The sequence below is a fragment of the Quercus lobata genome, chromosome 5, assembly GCF_001633185.2.
Source record: "Quercus lobata isolate SW786 chromosome 5, ValleyOak3.0 Primary Assembly, whole genome shotgun sequence".
Classification (NCBI taxonomy): Eukaryota; Viridiplantae; Streptophyta; class Magnoliopsida; order Fagales; family Fagaceae; genus Quercus; species Quercus lobata.
In genome coordinates this window covers 75,582,419-75,604,371 of record NC_044908.1, presented here as the reverse complement: position 1 = coordinate 75,604,371, position 21,953 = coordinate 75,582,419, and the positions used below count along the sequence as shown (strand labels likewise).

The 21,953-nt window shown below is 39.7% G+C and overlaps 1 protein-coding gene across 3 annotated transcripts in view; it reads right to left on the bottom strand.

Moving 5' to 3' along the window:
* The window catches only part of LOC115988934 (putative receptor-like protein kinase At4g00960), a 34,368-nt gene extending 15,084 nt beyond the window's left edge, over positions 1-19,284 (bottom strand). Inside the window, exons 1-7 of one of the 3 annotated variants that reach the window (XM_031112570.1) lie at positions 18,174-19,269; positions 17,824-17,994; positions 16,754-16,878; positions 15,221-15,431; positions 14,866-15,103; positions 14,629-14,779; positions 14,089-14,534 (exon numbers count right to left, since the gene is read on the bottom strand). In XM_031112570.1, the coding sequence (XP_030968430.1) occupies positions 14,250-14,534; positions 14,629-14,779; positions 14,866-15,103; positions 15,221-15,431; positions 16,754-16,878; positions 17,824-17,994; positions 18,174-18,963 (1,971 nt within the window). In that variant the 5' untranslated portion in view covers positions 18,964-19,269 and the 3' untranslated portion in view covers positions 14,089-14,249. Of the gene's footprint in view, positions 1-14,088; positions 14,535-14,628; positions 14,780-14,865; positions 15,104-15,220; positions 15,432-16,753; positions 16,879-17,823; positions 17,995-18,173 lie in introns of those variants that run through there. The other 2 variants (XM_031112572.1, XM_031112571.1) reach the window with 2 other exon arrangements.
* Between the last annotated feature and the right edge of the window lie 2,669 nt (positions 19,285-21,953).

Here is a 21,953-nt window from a genome sequence, read left to right as displayed (position 1 = left end):
TTAAGAAGTGAGAATTCATTTCATTTAGCCTTCCACCTCATAAAAAAAAATATTTATGTCAATGTTTTAATTAATTGGGTAAAGCATTTGTGGGGACCGGCCCAAAATAACAGGCTGGCTGGGCCCTGGGTCCGTCCGATGACGCAGCCCGTCCGAGGAGTCAGCGGGGCCCAAGCAATCCTTATTCAGGCCCACTGGGGCAAAGAGAACATGTCCGAGGAGTAATTTCTCCTCGGATACTGCATAATCCGGAGTAAAGGTACATCCAAGCCATTATAGTCCATCTTCCAAATATGTAAAAAGGAAAGAAACTTGAAATATCTTAGTAAAGGCTACCACCACCACATTAAATGCATTATAACTACTCTCTTGGCCGCATTAATGAGGAGAAGACCCCTGAACAGTGTTACCTTGGCTACCACAACTCACAAAGAACTGAGAGAGGTGTCTGATGGGACAGGTGCTCAAGTGGAGATTTGATGATCAACAAGTGTAAAGCTTAAATGATTGGAAAGGGCCTATAGAATATGTAAAAGTCCCCCAAGAGGGGGGACGGGGGAAAAATGAGAGAATAGGAGAGAGAAGTCTTACGGCATTGACATGTATCTATGAATCAAGTTTTTAGCCTGATCATTTCTGGAGACCTTTCTACGCAGTGGCATTTTCGTTCTTGTTTGTGTATTCCCTTAACCCATGCATCGAACCGTTTGAATTAACTGAAACCGAGTTCTTTAGCCCATACTCTACAGAAATTCATTGTGTGAAACCTTTTGAGCCAAGACTTGAGCAATAAGGATTGGGTCACTAAATTGTTCACCTACAATTGGCGCTGTTTGTGGGGAAGAACTTAAGTGTCAGTAAGCACAACGGTTAAGCATGGCAGGACTAGGTCCACACCAGGAGAATCCCCACCAAACTAACCCTCAACAGACAGAACCTATTGAATTTCAGCGGCAAAATAATCCTTCCAACCCAGACAACAGAAGGAATCATGAGGGAAGTGTACAGACTACCCAGACAAGCCAAAGTCGCACCCAAATAGGTAGTCACGAATCTCAAAAGCGAAACAACCATCAGGCCATGCAGCGAGAGATAGATGACCTGAAAAGAAAGTTGCGACGTGCGTAGCGAAAGCGATCTCCCTCTAGCTCAGATGCATCCTCTAACGAGGAGGACGTGAGTTATCGACGAAGGTCGAGAACACCCCCAAGTGAGACCTTTTCTTACGGAAAGGAGTCTTGCCCTGTGCGAAGGTATGAAAGCCCATCCAGCAAGGGTTTGGGAAATGACGCTATGAACAGGGCACTAGACCAAATCTCTAGATCACCCTTCGTGCACAGGATAGAATGGGCTAAATTACCCCGACGTTTTAATCAACCAACGTTTGCCATCTACAACGGCTGAGCAGACCTAGTGGAGCACGTGAGCCAGTTTAATCAAAGAATGACCATCTACTTCCAAAACGAGGCTCTGATGTGCAAAGTTTTCCGGTCCAGCTTGGGGCCAATGGCGATGAGATGGTTTAACAGTCTAAAGACAAATTTCATAGGCTCCTATAAGCAGCTCACTCAGGCTTTTTGTTCTCGCTTTATTACAAATAGCAGAGTCCCTTGACCCCTAAGTTCATTACTGTCCTTGTCCATGCGCGAGGGAGAGACCCTAAAGGCGTATTTGGATAGGTATTGGGAGATGTATAACGAGTTGGATGAAAACCATGATGATGTCGCTATTAGCACATTCAAAAGCGGTCTCCCCACCGAGCATGGTTTAAGGAAATCTCTCACTAGTAAACCTGTTGCCAACTTTCACCAGTTGATGGATAGAATTGACAAGTACAAAAGGGTGGAAGAAGATCAACTATAAGGAAAAGAAAAGGAGAAGATCATTCCCCCCAAAGGGAATGATTTCAGGTCGGAACGATATAACCATAACTAGCCGAGGAGAGATTTTTTGAGACAGGCTGGATAAAACAACATGCAAACGGTTAATGCCGTGTTCAGAGAGCCGGTACAGCAAGTTCTAGAGAAAGTCAAGAACGAACCCTTCTTCAGATGGCCGGGAAAAATGGCTGGGGACCCTTCGAAACACAACCAGAACCTGTATTGTCACTATCATCAAGACCATGGGCATGCCACTGAGGATTGCAGGAATCTATGGAACCACCTAGATCAGCTGGTCCGAGAAGGAAAGCTACGTCACCTTTTGCACCCCTCAAGCAGTCATCTGGGCCAGGAAATGCAAGAACCTCGAAAAGATGTGTCGTTAAGACCTCCCACGGGGACGATACACGTCATCCTCGCCGCCCCAGGAAGAACCGGCTCATTTCCTTCTAGGGTGCTGTCCGTGGCGCGACTCTCTACCGAGGACAGGGAAAGAGAGTGTAAAAGGTCTAAAAAGGGAAGCTATTTAATATTAGGATTCTCAGACGAAGATAAGAGGGGAACTATCCAACCTCACGACGATGCCTTAGTAGTTACGCTAAGAATCGATGGTTTCGATGTGAAGAGGGTACTGGTAGACCTGGGCAGCGCGGTAGAGGTAATGTACCCTAATCTATACAAGGGGCTGAACTTAAGGCCGGAGGATTTGACGGCTTATGAATCTCCCCTTATCAACTTCGAAGGGAAGACAGTAGTACCAAAAGGGCAGATTAGATTACCCATCCAGACCGGGTCAGAGGTGGTGGAGGTGGACTTTATCGTGGTCGATGTCTACTCGCCCTACACAGCGATAGTAGCCAGGCCATGGATCCATGCCCTAGAAGTCGTATCTTCCACACTTCACCAAAAGGTAAAATACCCGTCCGGAGGCCAAGTGGAAGAGATTCGTGGAGATCAGGCCATGACTAGGCAGTGTATGGTGGCCGCCATCTCACGTCGGTCCAAGGCCGAGTCCTCGTCTCTTGAAAATTTATAGCAACCAGCCACCTCGGCGGGGTAAGTTAGTGGGCCAGCCGAGGAGATAAGGTGTGAAAGTTTGGAAAAGTTTATCATTGACAAGGACCCAGAGAGATTTTTCCAGGTTGGCTCAGAGTTGCCTCCTCAAGAAAAAGATGAACTGGTCGGGTTTCTGAGGAGAAATGTTGATGTGTTCGCATGGAACGCTTACGATTCCCCGGGGGTTGACCCTAGACTCATTTGTCACCACTTGAATGTTAACCCATCTTCCATTTCGAAGAAGCAACCACCCTGATGTCCCTCGAAAGAACATGCCAGTGCCGTTAGAGACGAAGTGACGAAGCTGAAAAGGGCAGGGGCTATCAAAGAAGTCTTTTACCCCGAATGGCTGGCAAATACGATAGTGGTAAGAAAGAAAATGGGGAGGTGGTGAGTCTGCATAGACTTCACAGATTTGAACAAGGCATGCCCGAAAGACCCATTCCCGTTATCTTGAATTGACCGATTGGTAGATGCGACTGTAGGCCACCCTTGAATGAGCTTCCTGGACGCCTTCCAAGGCTATCATCAGATACCACTAGCACTAGAGGATCAGGAGAAAATGGCGTTCATGACACCCGTCGGAAACTACCACTATAAGGTAATGCCTTTTGGACTAAAGAACGCAGGGTCAACCTACCAAAGGATGATGACCAGAATGTTCGAACCTCAGCTAGGCAAGGTTATTGAAGTCTACATAAACGATATGGTGGTAAAAAGCAAGGTGGTGTCCGAGCACGTGAAAGACCTGGAGATCATCTTTAGCATCTTAAGGGAGCATAAGTTGCGGCTCAATGCGTCCAAGTGTTCATTTGGGGTCGGATCTGGGAAATTCCTAGGCTATATGGTAACTCACAGAGGAATAGAGGTAAGCCCAGATCAAATCAAAGCGATTAATAGCCTTCAAGCTCCTCGGAATCCGAAAGAAGTGCAGAAACTCACTGGCTTGGTCACAGCGTTGAACCGGTTCATATCACGATCTGCAGACCGATGCCGACCTTTCTACCTCTTAATAAATAAGTGGAAAGGGTTTGAGTGGTCGGAAGATTGTGTCCTGGCCTTCCAACAGCTCAAAGAATACTTGTCGCGACTACCCATTATGTCTAGCCCTGAGGTGGATGAGGTACTATTCGCATACATAGCGGTAGCCCCTCATGCGGTAAGCCTGGTACTGATACGGGATGATAATGGAGTACAGCGACCAGTGTATTACATAAGTAAATCATTACATAAGGCTGAAGTGCGTTACTTACCATTGGAGAAGGCAATTCTAGCAGTGGTGCATGCCACGCGAAAACTCCCCCATTACTTTCAGGCATACACGGTCATTGTTCTAACCCAGCTTCCCCTTCGATCGGTACTCCGAAGCGCCAACTTCACATGAAGGATCGTCATGTGGAGTGCACTTTTGGGGGCCTTTGATATTAAATACATGCCTAGGTCCTCGGTCAAGGGTCAAGTCCTCGCAGACTTAGTCATAGAATTCGCTGAACCCTCTGTAGAAACAATAACCGAGAAGGAAGACATGGATGGAAAATCGGTTGGCACAATCTCAGCACGGGAGATCTCGCGTTGGAAAGTCTACGTGGACGGCGCGACCAACCAAAAAGGATCTGGAATTGGGCTAGTTCTAATATCGCTCGAAGGTATTGCCATTGAAAAATCGCTAAGACTCGGGTTCTCGGCTACGAACAACGAGGCCGAGTACGAAGCTTTACTTCAAGGAATGATGATGGTTCAAAAATTGGGCGGAAAGGCAATGGAAGCGTTCTCGGACTCCAAATTGGTCGTTGGCCAAGTGATGGGTGAGTTAGAAGCTAGAGATGCTAGAATGCAAGAATATCTCGGTCAAGTTAAACGCCTGCAATCAGACTTTGAATCCTTTAACCTGATGCATGTTCCTAGAAGTGGGAACACACATGCGGATTCGCTGGCCACTCTTGCCACGTCCTCTGCACATGATCTGCCACGAATGATCCTTGTTGAGGATTTATGCCAGACAAGTTCAACCGGTAGAGACACAGCTCGGATCCATCAGATTAGAAAGAATCCCAGCTGGATGGATCCTATAATGAACTTCCTCAGAGACGATATGTTACCAGAAGGAAAACTGGAGGCCGAGAAGATACGGAGAAATGCTCCTCGGTTCTGGTTGTCAGAGGACCACAAGCTATACCGGCGTTCCTATTTTGGCCCATACCTATTATGTATACATCCAGAGGAATCCGAGTCCTTGCTCGAAGAACTACATGAGGGGATTTGTGGAAGTCACACAGGAGGAAGATCGCTAGCGTGTAGGGCACTCACCCAAGGGTACTGGTGGCCGAACATGCAGAGAGAGGCCCAAGAATATGCAAAGAAGTGTGATCAATGCCAGAAATTTGCCCCAAATATCCACCAACCGGGGGGAGTCCTTAACCCCCTCTCCAGCCCTTGGCCGTTTGCTCAATGGGGTCTTGATATTGTCGGCCCTTTCCTTAAAGCAGCAGGGAATAAGCGGTACATAATAGTCGGCACTGATTATTTTACCAAATGGGTAGAGGCTAAACCATTGGCCAACATCAGGGACGTGGATGCCAAGAAATTCATTTGGAAAAACATAATTACGCGTTTCGGAACTCCTCACACCCTCATCTCGGATAACGGTCTTCAGTTTGATAGTAAAAACTTCAGGGAATACTGCTGCGACTTTGGGATCACAAACCGATATTCCACTCCTGCATACCCCCAAGGAAACGGGCAAGCCGAGGCCGTAAACAAGGTCATAGTGAGCGGGCTGAAAAAGAGGTTGGATGATGCAAAGGAGAGATGGGTGGAAGAGCTCCCCTACGTTTTATGGACCTATCGAACGACGCCGCGACGGTCAACGGGCGAAACTCCTTTTTCAATGACTTATGGGGCCGAAGTCGTACTCCCAATCGAGAACAGCTTCCCCACATTGAAATCTAGAACTTTTACCCCAAAAAACGATGACGAGTTATTGGGGAGAAGTCTAGACTTAGTTGAGGAAAAAAGGGAAAAAGTGATGATCCATATGGCCTGTTATCACCAGAAGCTAAAGCAGGGATTTGATGTTAATGTAAAGTTGCAACCTTTAAGTCCAAACGACCTCATGATGAGGAAGATTCTCGGTAGTGCTAAGAACCCTTCCTAGGGCAAGCTGAGACCCAACTGGGAAGGACCGTATCGCATCACATCTGTGGCCAGAATAGGTGCTTATTACTTAGAAGACTTAGATGAAAAAACTGTACCTTGTCTGTGGAATGTAAATAATTTAAGAAGATATTATTATTAATGAAAACGGCTCTGCCTATGTTTTGTTTCATGATCATCGCATATCCATTGGTCCATTTCCATCTATCCAAGTTTTAAACAGAACTTAAGTCCTGCATGGCTCCTCGGACTACACTCTTAGGGGAAATTAACAACTTATGGCATCTATACAAGTTTTAAACAGAACCTAAGTCTTGCATGGCTCCTCGGACCACAGACTTAGGAGAAATTAACAACTTATGGCATCTATACAAGTTTTAAACAGAACCTAAGTCCTGCATGGCTCTTCGGACCACAGACTTAGGGGAAATTAATAACTTGATGCTTCTTTACAAGTTTTAAACAAAACCTAAGTCCTGCATGGCTCCTCGGACTACAGACTTAGGAGAAATTAACAACTTATGGCATCTATACAAGTTTTAAATAGAACCTAAATCCTGCATGGCTCTTCGGACTACAGACTTAGGGGAAATTAATAACTTGATGCGTCTCTACGAGTTTTAAACAGAACCTAAGTCCTGCATGGCTCTTCGGACCATAAACTTAGGGGAAATTAATAATTTGATACGTCTCTACAAGTTTTAAACAGAACCTAAGTCCTGCATGGCTCCTCGGACCACAGACTTAGGGGAAATTAACAACTTATGGCATCTATACAAGTTTTAAACAGAACCTAAGTCCTGCATGACTCCTCGGACCACAGACTTAGGGGAAATTAATAACGTACAACTCCTGTGCGATTTTAAGGTACGTTCGTAGCTTAGTATAATTGCATCTATTGTTCTAAGTTCGCCGCACGACACTGCCTTTTCTCATTCGTTTATATTCGTTTATATTGTTGCAAACATTAACTAGAGGAACAGTATTAACTTTGAACAAAATAATGAAATTATATCAACATCAGTCGTAAGTACCAAAAGAGAATGGAAAAAAGAACATTCTATATTAATAAGCCGAGATCAATACAAAGGGAAGTCTTTACAAAAGAACAAAAAATAAGACAACTCCCGTTCTAAAGAAAATACAATAGTAAAAACCCTAGAAGCTAAGCCTAAGTAGCAGGATTCTCTTTCAGCTCTGGTTGAGGAGGAGGAACCTCTTTGGCTTGGGAGTCTGCCCTAAGACCCTCGAAGACGGACTCCTTGGCAGGATCCTTGGCCTTATCAAGCAAAGGGATGGCATCAGGAATGACCAGGGCCTACTCAGAAGCTTCAGGGGCGCCGTCAGGGATCTCTCGGATCTCAGGAGGGAAGAAGACCTTCTCGGGCAACCTCAAGGCCGAATCTATTGGAACCCCTACAGCATTAAGGGCATGAGCCCATGAGATGCTGCAGTAATCCCTGCATACCTTTGGAAGCTCCTCAGAGAGCCTGGCTTCAGTCTCCTTCGCCCCAAGCTGATAAAAAGCCTTCTTTTCAGCCTCGGCTGCTTCCCGAGCTAGTTGAGCCTTTTCTTTAGCCAGCCGGACCTCCTCCTCAGCTTTCTGTAACGCAGCCTTGAGATCCAACACTGTTTGCCTTTCAGTGGCAAGATTGGTCTCGATCACGAACAATTTTTGGCGCTGGTCCTTGGCTTGGGTTTCAGCGTTCTTCAGTCCAGCCATAGTGCTCTTGCGGGCTTTCTTCGCCTCTTTGAACTTCCCCGAGAGGTCAAAGTTCTCCTGCTTGAGGGACCCTACAGATTTCTCCACCTCGGCACGAGACTGAGCCTCAGCTTCAGCCAAATTGCGGTTGTTGCGGCAGTACTCCTCGGCCACAAACACTTGCTGAGTAATCTGCCCACAAAACAACAAAACGATATCTTAGAATGTGATAAGGTCTAATGATTTTATCAAAGGTTAGAAGAGTCACTTTACTATTGCAAGGTCCCTCTTGAGGGATAGAAAGAGCTCCGGCTGAGAGAATCGCCTGTAGGCCTCTATGTCCTGGGGAAGGAGCACTGGCTGCTCTAGGGCCTCAGCTATATATCCTGCTCGGCCCCTGTTGTATTTTCGGACCGAGGCAATATAGGGAATGGCGACCCCGTCTACCTCGAGCTTCGGGCTCCAAGTGCGCGGATTAACCCGCACTTCAGCCCGATTCTCTTCATCCCGGCTTTCTATGGAGGGAGCCTTTTTATTCTTCTGCTCCCAGGTGGTTTTTTGCTGATTGCCTTGGCGGGGGCCCACCATGCCTTCCTCAAGGGTTTCAATCGGCCTTTTCTTCTTCAGGTCCGGGTTAACCTTTAGGCCGAGGTCAGAAGGGGGCTGAGGAGCCACGGGAGGAAGAACAGGGGTCTGCGACTGAGATACTGCCTTTAAAGATTGACCTTTGCCTCGGGAGGCCATCAACTTTCGTAGGCTTTTTCCTTTGCCGGTGGCCATATTATCTACCTCCACGTCTGAAGAGTCGTCCGAGCAGGCTATAATAATTGGGGCGCCGACCACAGAATTTCGATCCTGCTCTCCCTCAGGGTCTGAAAGCTCAATCAAAGGAGCTTTAGGAACCTCCTCTTCAAAATAGAACTCGTTTATCTCCTCCTCAAGAGAAAGACGAGATGATTCAGTCTCTCCTTTAGTTGGCGCAACAACTTCAAGGTTGTTTGGCGGAGGCAATTGCGCAACTAGTGGAGGATTCCGAATGCCAGGTAGCACGACTAGCTTGAGATCTTGTCGGGCCAAAAACTTGGGCTTGGACACGTCAATTCTAGCTAACCTCGGACTACCAGCTCTTATGGCGTGGCCAATGTCTTAGAAAGTGCAGGATAGGGGTCGGTAGCCCAAAACCAGATGAGCCGCGCGTAGCTGCCCGTCCTCGGTAACGTAGATTTCTGACCTCAAAAGATAGTTCAAGGCCTGAACGTTTACGTGGCTCAGCCGAGGAGCAACTTGAGCTCTATCTACAAAATAGCCGAGAAGGATATTATGGTTAAGTTATAAAATTTTTTGATTTTTAAGCAAAAAAAAAAAAAAGGGAATGAATCTAAAGAGCTAAGCCCCCTCCCTAAAGGATTGGCCCTAGAGGCGCCGCACCTGGAATTCCTGCCCGAGTTGGACAATGAAAACCATCGCTCTACTCTCTTGAGGCAATGAGGAAATCATCATTCATAGTCTTATTGGATACGAGGAGGCAGGAGATTAGCCTAACGACCTCGGATCGAGATTTAAGATAATACCCCCCCTTCTCAATGTAGTGGCACTTGTACAGATGAACCACATCATGCCAGGTAAGGCCTAGACCCATCCGCTCGTTCAAGACATCTATGCAGCCTAATATCCTAAACATGTTTGGAGCGCACTGATGCGGTGTCAACCTATGGTGGAACAAGTAGTCCTGGGTAATCCTACGCATGGGAAGTGTCATTCCCCCTTCTATAAAAGCAATCATGGGAATGACGACTTCATCCACATCTCTATCTGTTAATACTCATTTTGGGGGACAGTACTTCATAACCACACTCGGTGAGATATGGTATTTTGCCCTAAAAGCCTCCATGGCAGCCGGGGTATCTACTAGATCCTTGAATCTACCCATCTAAATTAAACTGGAGGGACGGAAAGAAAACCGAGATGAAAATTGAAAGACGAGGAGAAATTTGAAGCAACGATGCAAGCGGAACTTACGGGTGTCCTCACAAACAATCACCAAGACGCTTGAAAATCTTTTCAAGGAAGGACGCTTCGCAGAAATGGCTACAGAAATGTGAAGGTCGAAAATGTTCGTGAATCTCTGGGCGCTGGAGCTCTCTGGAGTACTCTGGACTTTTTATGTGCTAGTAAAAGAGAAAAATGAGTCTCTTTAGGGCTTTATATAGCTAGGAGGAAAAAGGAAATCACTCCCGCTCAAGAATTGTGACAAGAATGTCAGCCATTGGATCTGCGTCTCGCCGTTGAATAGGGGAGACATAAAGCCGCCTGGAGTAAATAATCGCGCCTCGTAAATTGTAGCACGTCAAAAGTAACTGCCCCCACACGTGTGAATCAGGAGCTAATTAATTCCATCCTTTGTAATGTCAAAACTCCGCTTTTCTTCTCGGAAGGAGATCAAAAACCGGAATTTTGAGGGGCTATTGTGGGGACCGGCCCAAAATAACAGGCTGGCTGGGTCTTGGGCCCGTCCGAGGACGCAGCCCGTCCGAGGAGTCAACGGGGCCTAAGCAATCCTTATTCAGGCCCACTGGGGCAAAGAGAACATGTCCGAGGAGTAATTTCTCCTCGGATACTGCATAATCTGGAGCAAAGATACATTCAAGCCACTATAGTCCATCTTCTAAATACGTAAAAAGGAAGGAAACTCGAAATATCTCAGTAAAGGTTGCCACCACCACATTAAATACATTACAACTACTCTCCTGGCCGCATTAATGAGGAGAAGACCCCTGAACAGTGTTATCTTGGCTATCGCAACTCACAAAGAACTGAGAGAGGTGTTTGATGGGACAGGTGCTCAAGTGGGGGTTTGGATGATCAACAAGTATAAAGCCCAGATGATTGGAAAGGGCCTATATAATATGTAAAAGTCGACGGGGGAAAAAAGGAGAGAATAGGAGAGAGAAGTCTTACGGCATTGACATGTATCTATGAATCAAGTTTTTAGCCTGATCATTTCTGGAGACCTTTCTACGTAGTGGCATTTTCGTTCTTGTTTGTGTATTCCCTTAACCCATGCATCAAACCGTTTGAATTAACTGAAACCGAGTTCTTTAACCCATACTCTAAAGAAATTCATTGTGTGGGACCTTTTGGGCCAAGACTTGAGCAACAAGGATTGGGTCACCAAATTGTTCACCTACAGCATTGATTTTCATATATTAATCATCCACAGACGGTGCCCCAATTATTTATATGAAATGAATTTATATGTTTATTTTCATAAAATTTATATAAAAATAACAATTATTTTGAAATATGATATTTTTTTCTTATGTTTAGTTGATTTGGTAATGATCAAAACAAAACCATCAAATGGTAAAAACAAATTCAGCAACACATGCAATAAAAAATATTAAGAATAATTGTACGCTTAGTTGAAATGATAAAAAAATTTGAATTCATTAAAGTAACATATCCAACATATCCATTTTCTTATTATTTTAATATTAAAAATTATTGTAGGCTTAGTTGAAATAATAAAAAAAATTAAATTCATTAAAGTAAAATCCAACATATCCATTTTTTATTATTTTAATCTTAAAAATTAATATTACTTAAATTCTTTTAGTGACATAGTGTGTATATGTGTTGAACCAATACTGAAGTAGTCTAAATTTGTGTTATGTAATTAAACTGAGTATTATTAGTGTAAATGGATTTATTTTCATGAACTAGTTATTTTTAGGTGGTGCACTAATTATTTATGTAAATGAATTTTTATTATAATTATTTTTATTGGATTTAAATAAGAAACAAAGTGAAGCAAAAGACAAAAGAAAATTTAACCATACACAATGAAAAATATAAAAGACAACTGTATGCTTAGAAATGATATTCCCATATAGGATTTGACGGAAGAAAATAGCACTCATGAATTTTTTTATTTTTTTTTAATAATTTGGTAAGGAGGCAACACAAAAATTGAAGAGAATGATAGGTGTCAATTGGGCTAGAAGCAAGTTGGCTACCCTTCATTGGAGGTTAGTTTGATAAGCTTAATCATTATAACAAGGCAAACATTATGAGGGACTTGACATGGGTCCCGTGCTCCAATGCACTAGACCCATTATGATTATAACACGTGTTCATTTTTTTTTCATTTATTATCATCGCAACACGTCTAGTACTCCTCCCCAACAAACAAACAAAAAAAAAGAAAAAAAAAATACTAGGTATTGATTGAATCCAAATTCTGGACTGTCCAAGTTATCCTATAGGCCCACCCATGGGATATGACTGAAAGATATACTGGGCCTAAACATCCAACTCTCTTGTTTATTTTGTTCCAAGGACCCTTTTTTCATCAATGGCCTACATATCAAACTTGCTATGAGAAGCTGAGCCCACAAAGAGACGCACATGTACATTAATAAATTGAAGTATAGAACGTCTTAAGATTGTTCTTATTGTCGGGATGGGATTAGGATTACAAGGTTTGAGGGGACAAAACAAAATGTCATCTTTCTATTTAGGTTGTGTTTGCCAATATGTAAAATGTTTTTTGAGTGTAAAATATTTTCAGTTGAAAATATTTTATGAAAAGGAACATATTTTCAGTTGTTTGTTTGTGTTTTGGAAAATTTGCCAGAAAAGTATTTTTAGTATTTGGTATTGCTTGTAAAAACCTATTTTCAAAAAACCCAACCACCATAGTTACCACCATAAACCCAGCCACCACCAGCCACTACAAACCTAGCCACCATCAACCACCACATAACCAATTAACCTGGAATATTATAATCGAAATCAAAACCGATTAATCTCAAAATCAATATCAAAACCCATAACCCATAACCCACGACTATTGAAACCCACAAACCACCCTATCCACCGATCCACCACCCCCAATTGGCCACCGTTAATTCTTAAACTCACAACCAGCCCCACTACCATTAAAAGTCACGAACCACTCTAACCATTGATCCTCCAAAACCCAAGAAAAAATTTTATTTTACAATATATATATATATATATATATATATATAAAATAAAAATAAAAAAAACATTTAGGGTAGTGACAACGTGGGTGGGAGATGGGTTGAGGTGGCGCAATCTGGGCAGTGTGATTATGCTTACCCTCATCTTCATGATTGTTGACTTGAGTGTGAGACTAAGAGTGAGTGGATGAGCTTGGATTGGAGCTAAACAAAATCGGGGGAGTAAGAGGGATGGGTCGAGTGAGTGAAAGAGAAAGGACTAAGGTGGAGTAGATGAGAAACTACCTTCACCAACAAAGGGCCTTGCAAGCACAATGGCAGGGCCTTGGGTCGAGGATTGGATTTGAGCTTCACCGGCGGTAGCTCTCTCTGTCCTTTAGCTTGGGCTTGGTGTGAGTGATGAGATGAATTTTTGGAGTGGAAATGGTTTGAAGGTAATATTATTGTGTAAAATATTTTACGGGTGTGGATGGGGTATTTTATGGTCAAACTTATGTAATTTCAATTTGACTTTAATTTCTTGAGCTATCAAACACTATCAATAGTGTAAAATATTTTCCAAATTATAATTATACCCAAAACAAACACAACCTTAGCTACAAAAGAAAATTCCCCTAAAGAAAATCTTTTTTTTTTTTTTTTTCAATTGAATTTTCATTTGTGCTAATTAAAACCCAGAAGTGAAATTTATTTTTTCACAACACAATCTTATCTAAAAATTTGGTACAACCAATCATTTTCTCATTTGAATGGACCTTCCTTTCCAATTCGTATACTATTCCTATTTTGTAGAAATTTAAGCTACAATATTAAGTTCACCATCATGCAAGACCCAATGGCAATCTTATATAATTATACATGTTCATCGTCATGAACGGAGCCATGGTTGGACTTGGGAGCAATGGCCCCCCCAATTTAAAAAAAAAAAATATTATTATATATATAGGTACTAATTTTAGCATTTTTATTTTAGAAAATTACACTTTTGTTCCTTTAAAAATATCATTGATTCTTTTAAGAGTATTGTTATAGTTACAAATTTTTCTATAACATTTTACAAACAGTTAAGATAACAAATTTTTATTGATTCGCATTTAGGCTCATCACTTACATGATCAGCAATTTGTTAAAAAGTTTGTAATTCAAACATTTTTCACATTTTAAAGGCCATTAAAAATATTTATAAGTCTAAAATCTTTAAAAAAAAAAAAAAAATACAAGCCCAAAAAAATTAGTACAACAACAAAAATTATCAATAGTAAAACTTAAAAAAAAAAAAAAAAAAAAAAAAAAAAAAAAAAAAAAAGCCTAGTCAACCAATTTTACTAAAAACAAACAATCTAGCCCTTTAAAAAATTTTAAACAATTTGCAACTAAACAACTAAGTAACAACAAAGTCAAAAGCCAAAGTCACTACACATAACTAACAGCAAAGCCACCTCCCCTAACTCTAAGTTCTGGCTCTGTCCCTATTCATCGTGGTACAATGTTAGAAATGCTAAGCTCATTTACAGAGAATTCATCAATCTGAGTGAATTTATCCACAGAGAATGCAGGGTGCTTTGGTTCAGGAAGGTCTATTGATTCACTTCCTAGCAGAACTACCACAGTTGACATGGTGGGTCTGTCGTTTGGATTTTCCTGCACACACAAAAGTCCGATATGTATGCATCTTACAATTTCTGATGTCCAACATGATTCCATCAAGAAGTTGTCCACGAACTCTAACACTTTATCTTCACACCACAATCTCCATGCCTATCAATTTAGATTGCAAATGGGGTTATATTTCATATATGCTATCCCATTTTCACTGTTTAATTCTAATTCAAGCTGACAAAAGTTAACATACATATGCAAGGAGTGTTTGGGCATGTTCTGTAAGGTAGAAGCCACTATTCCTTTTTCCACTAATAATCTCAAGCAAGATTACACCAAAGCTAAAGACATCAGACTTCACAGAGAATACTCCTTCCAATGCATATTCTGGAGCCATGTACCCACTTTTTGGATACCAACATTATTATTATTATTTAAAAAAAAAAAAAAAAAACCAAGAAGAAGAGAAATAAAAGAAGCAGCAACTTACTATGTTCCTACAACTCTTTTGGTGCTAGCTATATTCTGGTTTTCACAAAAGATCCTCGCCATTCCAAAATCAGATATTTTGGCAACCATGTCATGGTCCAACAACACATTACTAGGCTTCAAGTCCCTATGAATGATTTTAAGTCGGGAATCCTCATGAAGATATAGAAGTCCTCTGGCAATCCCACTAATAATATTATTGCAAGTCTTCCAATCAAGCTGTGAGCGTCTTTTTGAATCTAAAATTCAATATTAACGTTAAGTTATGACATCATGTATAAATTTGAATTCTATAAATCTTCAAGAAATCCAAAATACTATCAAGCTTATAAAATAGAATGTAGGAAGAAACAAACCAAAAATAAAAAAATCTAGGCTTTTGTTAGGCATGAACTCATAGACAAGCAGCTTTTCTTCTCCCTCTATGCCACATCCCAAAAGCCTCACAAGATTTTTGTGTTGAAGTTTTGCAATAAGTAGGACCTCATTTTTGAATTCCTCTAAGCCTTGCAATGACTTCATTGAGAACCTTTTAACGGCTACTTCCTTCCCTTCAAGTAGCACACCCTGAATGAAATAATCTCCAAACAGGCAAATTTAGGACCTAGTTGTTAAATGGTATGGATTGCATTAGATTACCATTAGAAGCCTTTTGTGTGCACAAACAAAAATAATATTAGCCCACTTTGATTTATGGGTTTGGGAACAACTTATTTGTGGTATCTTATTTGCGTAGTTTTTATCGAAAGATATAATTTTTAGTAAATTTTATGTTAAATGTGTGACAAGTAGCAAAAAGCTAAATTATTTCCACCAAAAACAAAAAAAAAAACTAAAGGTTAGATTATTTGCCTAAAAGTTGAGATAAAAAGGAAAAATTAATAAACAAATAAGTACAAGCCAAGCGCACTTGGAAGCTTTTTCACTACTCAGTTTTGGAATTCAAAATAACAAAGGATCCTAGCCAACTCAAATTGTTTCTAATATACATACGTCTGCTATATGTATATATTGTTGGGTTTGCTATTTTTGATAATAAAAAAACACAGCTCCTAGCCATTTTTATGAGAGAGAGAGAGAGAGAGAGCATTTAAGAGCAAACTGGAAAATTCTCCTCACCATCGTTGTATTGAGTTCTTGACGTTGCTTTGCTTTTACAATACATTGATTAAGGCAATATCATATAAACAACTTTATCTACTCTGCTTCTATTTTAATAACATTGTAAGCAAGAGTGAGGTTGAAACCACATAGCCAAAATTCAATGAGGTTCACTGAGTAAAGTATCAAGATCGAGGTTCTTGAAGTGGCAAAGGTTTCGGTTTAGAGGAGATCACTATATTAGAATTCCGAATGTTCTGGGATTACCATGATAAAAAGGCAAGCTGTGTGTTTGCAAAGGTTGCATAGGTCTAGACGAGGCCAGGGTTTTGTAAGTCTCTAACTATGTAATCCTTCTTTTTAGTTTTTACATTGTTTTCAACGGTTTTCTATGCAGTGGTTTTTCCTTTTGAAAGGTTTTCCTGTTATGACCTGAGATAAGCTAGATAAATTTTTATTTGCTTTAGAAGTATTCAAATTTAGGCTTGGTGATAGATATTTATTTGAATAAGGTAGTAGTAGATTAGTATTGTTATTTGCTTGTATTTAAATTGATCCATATGTTTTAGGATAGGATTAATTCCTATGTTTTAGGATTTTTTTGAATGCATTAATGAGAAATAATAAGTATAAAATTAACCACAAATGTCTATTTTCTCTCAGGAAATTGGTCCTCTCGAATTAATTACACTATCCTTTATTTCTCAGTTTATAACATTTCCTTTAATTTTCCATCTCAAATTCATGCTCTAGTCGCAAATAATAAAGATTATATGGATTCTACGTACCTTGTAAACTTTACCAAATCCACCTTCACCAATTATGCTGTCATCTGAGAATTTGTTTGTGGCAGCTTCAATTGTCTCAAAATCAAATTGCAAGGATTCTACATTCGTTATTTCACTTGCATCTGCTAATCATCAAAAAATAAATAAACGTCAGAGATTACGCTACGAAGAGCATTGTTTGCAGATATGATTTGGTGAGACTTCGTACATAATCAATATAATCTTCATCATTTCTGATAAACCACCAACCATACTAGAAGTTTTTTTTTAATCAATAATCTTTATTGAAATAGTTGGAGAACCAGCAACAACACAGAACCGCAAACGACCCAAACCAGCAATAAATCAGACAAGGTTCCCAAAAAGCAATGCCAATAACAACAAACCAACAAGAACCTCAACTAAGCTCCAGCCACTCAAAGCAGCACCACCTACAAACCTGCTGGACGATAACAGAACTACAATACCAAAATGAATAAACCAACAAATTAAAGCACAACCAAGACAAAATACAGCCAATATTCAACAACAGATAGCCAGCAAACCAAACAACAAACAACTTCATAAAGCTAGAAGGGAGGCCTAGGCTGCATCCTTAAGCTAAGTAGAGGCTCTCTGAAGAACAGAATCTATGAATCGCCATCTACAGCAGAGCATCTGATTAATATCCTTCCTTATTCAAATCTTGACTTACTTTCTGATAAGCTCCACAATCTAATCTTTTGTTTAAATCAATCCTTGAATTATAATTGCATTTCAACAGACTCCAAATGTGGTAAACAGCAGCACTAAGCCCCAATTTACTAAGATTTCAAGGATTTTCCTTTCCATTGTTTTACTGCCCACGAACAATGTCATCCCAATCATGCCTTATGCAATGTTGGCAGAAACAACACTTGACATTCCTCCAAATTCTACTAGAATTTTAACCTACAGATAATAAGGAATTTATTATTTCGAATTTATATAGTTTTTAACACTCCCTCACGTGTGGCTTAAAACACATTCTTAATGAAAATGAGGAGAGTGTGACATGAATATATGATGTGAACTTAAAACCACTTGCATACCATGAAAACTTAGGAGGCCGTCAGATTTCCCAGAATTCTTTTCGTTTGTAGCATTGGACTTCTTTCTTTCTTTCCTCCTTTGGAAACAGTAAAGCAGAACGACTAGCACCACAGACGCAGCAATTGTAACACCAATAATGATAGCTATTACCATTGAGATTTTGCCTTTTCCTGCAAAAACAATATCATGTACAATGTTAATAGTCAGTTACAAGAAGTGCGGCCTAAATCCTAATAAAGTAATTAAGTCTCATCAGTAAAGATGAGGGTTGAAACTTGAATCAATAATATTTAGTTTGAATTATAAAATGGATCCTCTCAAATAAACATGATCTTGATAGGATATGTACCTTTTGGTTGTGGGGCATCAGCTTGAGCTTGTACATGGAAAAACGCGAAAACTTCATACCTAATGTTACAACTAGGAGACAGAACTCGCCCCCCTCTCTTTCCATCATAAGATTTGGACAACTTAGCTATGGCTCCCTGAAGACACCTATTGCAATCAAAGCTGGATAGGTCAGGGGTACACTCCACAAGGCTGTATAACGTTTGCGATTCGGTAAATTTGGTTTCTTTGGTAGCAAACTTTTTAGCACCAGACAAAGCATTTGCGGCCGCTGGCACCAAGTCACTCAATGCTTTTTCCAATAGCTGAAGGAAGCGATCTCTCTCTGTTATATCCAACAAGTTCCACAGAACCGTTCTCGGCTCGTCTTCCATGACGGAGAAGAAGGATCGATTTGAGTAGCGTAACACACATTCATCATACCATATCACACCCACTTTTTCATCTCGGCAGTACAGCTGAACGATCTCTTTGGTTGCGGTTGACACGCAGTCTCGGCACTCTTTGGTGCTGAGATCACCACGGCAGAGGAAGAGGCCGTAAACTGTGTTCTCTGGTGTTTGAGTTTGACCCGCTGTGGTGTTGTAGAAACCGGTTTCAGTGGTGGAATTTGCGGAAAGGAAAGAGAGGAGGTGGCTGAGATTAGACCGGTAGGTGCTATTGGGGGAGAAAGTGGTTTGGTTTGAACAGAAATGGTAGCGGTATTGGGCTGCTTTACTGGTAAGGCATAAGGAGGAGAGTATGGAAAGGAGCACTAGGTGCATCGAGACACTGGAAGAAGGGATGCCCATATTTATATGAGCAGTCTTGTCTCGTGCTCTTACTGCTCAGACTCAGGAGTCTCTGGTGTCATTTCCATATATAAGGTTTTGTTAATAAAACATTTTATTGCCAGTAAAAACTGGGTAGAAACCAGAATTTCCACAGAAAAATGCTAGTACTCCCAAAAAAAAGAAAAAAAAAAAAAGAGAGCGTTGTGAATATATGGTTAAGAGAAAATGAGCAGTGTGTGGGTCAATACCTTTTTTTAATGATCTGGTTCCCAAGGAGATTATCCCCCCTCCACCACACACTCACGACCTCCCACTGTCCATGTCCATTTCGAAGAGAGAAGTGACCGAAGTAGAATCAAGAAAGAAAGAATAAAAAATAAAAATAAAAAGGAAAAGAAAGAAAAGAAGAAAGAGAATTGATGTGACCATGCTTTAAGTGGGTCCTATTATCTTTGTGCATTTACCAAACTGCATGATTTTAAAAATCAGATCCAACTGGTCGGTCCGACTGATTGAACCTAAAATTAGCCACAATTCGGTTTTAAAAAACCCAATAACGGGTCAAAAATTAATAAAAAAATCAGGTTAAATTGGGAATCAGACGAAAATCCAATTTTGCCCCTGATTCTGTTTTTAAAATCATGCTATAATGTCATTTAACTCATAACTTGAAGTATGAAAACACAAAATTTGTTCTCAATTTAAACCAAACCAGCCCTAGCTATTGGCCAATCAATGTTTCTTTCTTTCTTTCGTTCTTTTTTTGTTTTTGTTTTTGAAGCTCTTATTCAACTTTCTAGTAATTTCCACTTACCATTACTCTACTTTCTAGCCATGGACTACTCAATTCTAAAAGTTTCTTATCTTGGTGCAATTTCTCTCTTAGGGTGTGTTTGTCTGACATCAATTTTAACTTTAAACTTTTAGCTTTTAACTTTTATATACATTTTTTAAAGCACACTTTCAGCAAAAAGCTAAATAAGCTGTTCCCAAACGGACACTTATCTGTTTGGAAATAACTTATTTAGCTAAAACTGAAATTTTTTTGCTGAAAGTGTAAAGGGTTAAAAGCTAGCTGAATAGTACAATGAGACCCATGAATAGTATCAAAAAGTACAATGGAACTTATAAATAGTACCAAAAAGAAGCTAAAAACTCAATTAAACTGAAACTTGCATCACATCCCAAACGGGCTCTTAGTCTCACTCGCCATTGACTTCTATCCATTTAGTGATCTCATAGTCACATTCTCATTCTCATTCAATTGCTTTCTTTTTTTCTTAATAAAGAGTTTACTTCAAGTTTAGGGATAATGGCTATAAAGAGTACAAAATTTTTCTTTATTTTATTTTATTTATAGTTCAGTTCAATTTCTATTTATTAATCTTGTGGCTTATGATTTGTTTTTTCTTTTTAATTTAAGCCAATTGATTATCCATTGATGAATACACTTTTCTGTTATGTTCGTTTCAATTATTTAAAGAATAGCTAAATTTGATGCCAAATGTTTTACTCGTATAATGCCACATTGCCACTTTAAGGCCAAGATGTGGAATCCTTTTTATTTATTTATATTTATATTTATATTTATATTTATTACATGTGTATTGCAAACTAGAAAATTTTTGTATAATAAAAAGGGTTTAGAAAGATAAAATGCTCTTATAGAGCTTTGAGTTTTTACTTGAATGAAGATTCAAAATGATAGTTTAGTCTTGGCCTCCCCAAACACAAATTTCTGGTTCTGCCCCTAGTTAACATAGACTTCTTTTTCAACGGTTTAAGATTCATGAATAGTAAATTTATATGTTTTCTTTTTTCTTTTTGATTGATAATATTTGGGAGGGGAATGTGACATTTGAACAAGGGCTACTACAAAATATGGTATTAGCATTTTGCATTCAAAATCACTTGAATCCCAAATTTTCAAATATTATTTTATAATTTGTGCAATGGATAGAAAAGTAAATGTGATTTTTTTTTTCTTTTGTAAATTTTCTAAATATAAATTTTAATAATTATAGTAGTTATTAATAATTATTTATTATGATTGTGTTTATATATGGAACTATATATTTTAGCATAACACATTAATTATAATTTTGTTTATATATAGAATTATATAGTCTAACATTTAAAGAGAATTAGAATTTTAGTGGAGAGTTTAAATATAGAATAGAATTTAAATTTAATTAAAAAATTTAATTTAACTAATGAAGTGTAAAAATTTTGAAACCTCAAAAGCTTATGTGACACAATATTATGTGATCAACCAAAACTCAAACGTATTTGATATATATTATGTGGCACATGCATAGAGGAATTCCAACCATTGAAAGAGAAGTAGACAAATTACACGCCTATTTACCCACCATATAGTTGTATGCGTTCATTGTGGTACAATACTAGAAAAGCTAAGCTCATTTACAGAGAATTCATCAATCTGAACGAATCTATCCAGAGAGAATGTAGGGTGCTTTGGTTGAGGAAGCACTATTGATTCACTTCCCAGCAGAACTACCACAGTTGATATGGTGGGTTTGTCTTGTGGATTTTCCTACACACACAAATGCCCAATATGTATGCACTTTACAATTTTTGATGTCCAACATTATTCCATCAAGGAGTTGTCCACAAACTCCAACACTTTTCCTTCACACCAGAGTCTCCATGCCTATCAATTTAGATTGCGAATGGAGTTATATTTCATATATGCTATCTCATTTTCACTTTGTCTAATTCTAATTCAAGTAGACAAAAGTTAACATACATATGCAAGGAGTGTCTGGGCATGTTCTGTAAGGTAGAAATCACTGTTCTTTTTCCCACTAATAATCTCAAGCAAGATTACACCAAAGCTGAAGACATTTGACTTTACAGAGAATACTCCTTCCATTGCATATTTTGGAGCCATGTACCCGCTTTTTGTATACAAACATTATTATTATTATTATTATTATTATTACTAAAACCAAAAAGAAGAGAATGATATAGGAAGAAGTGGCTTA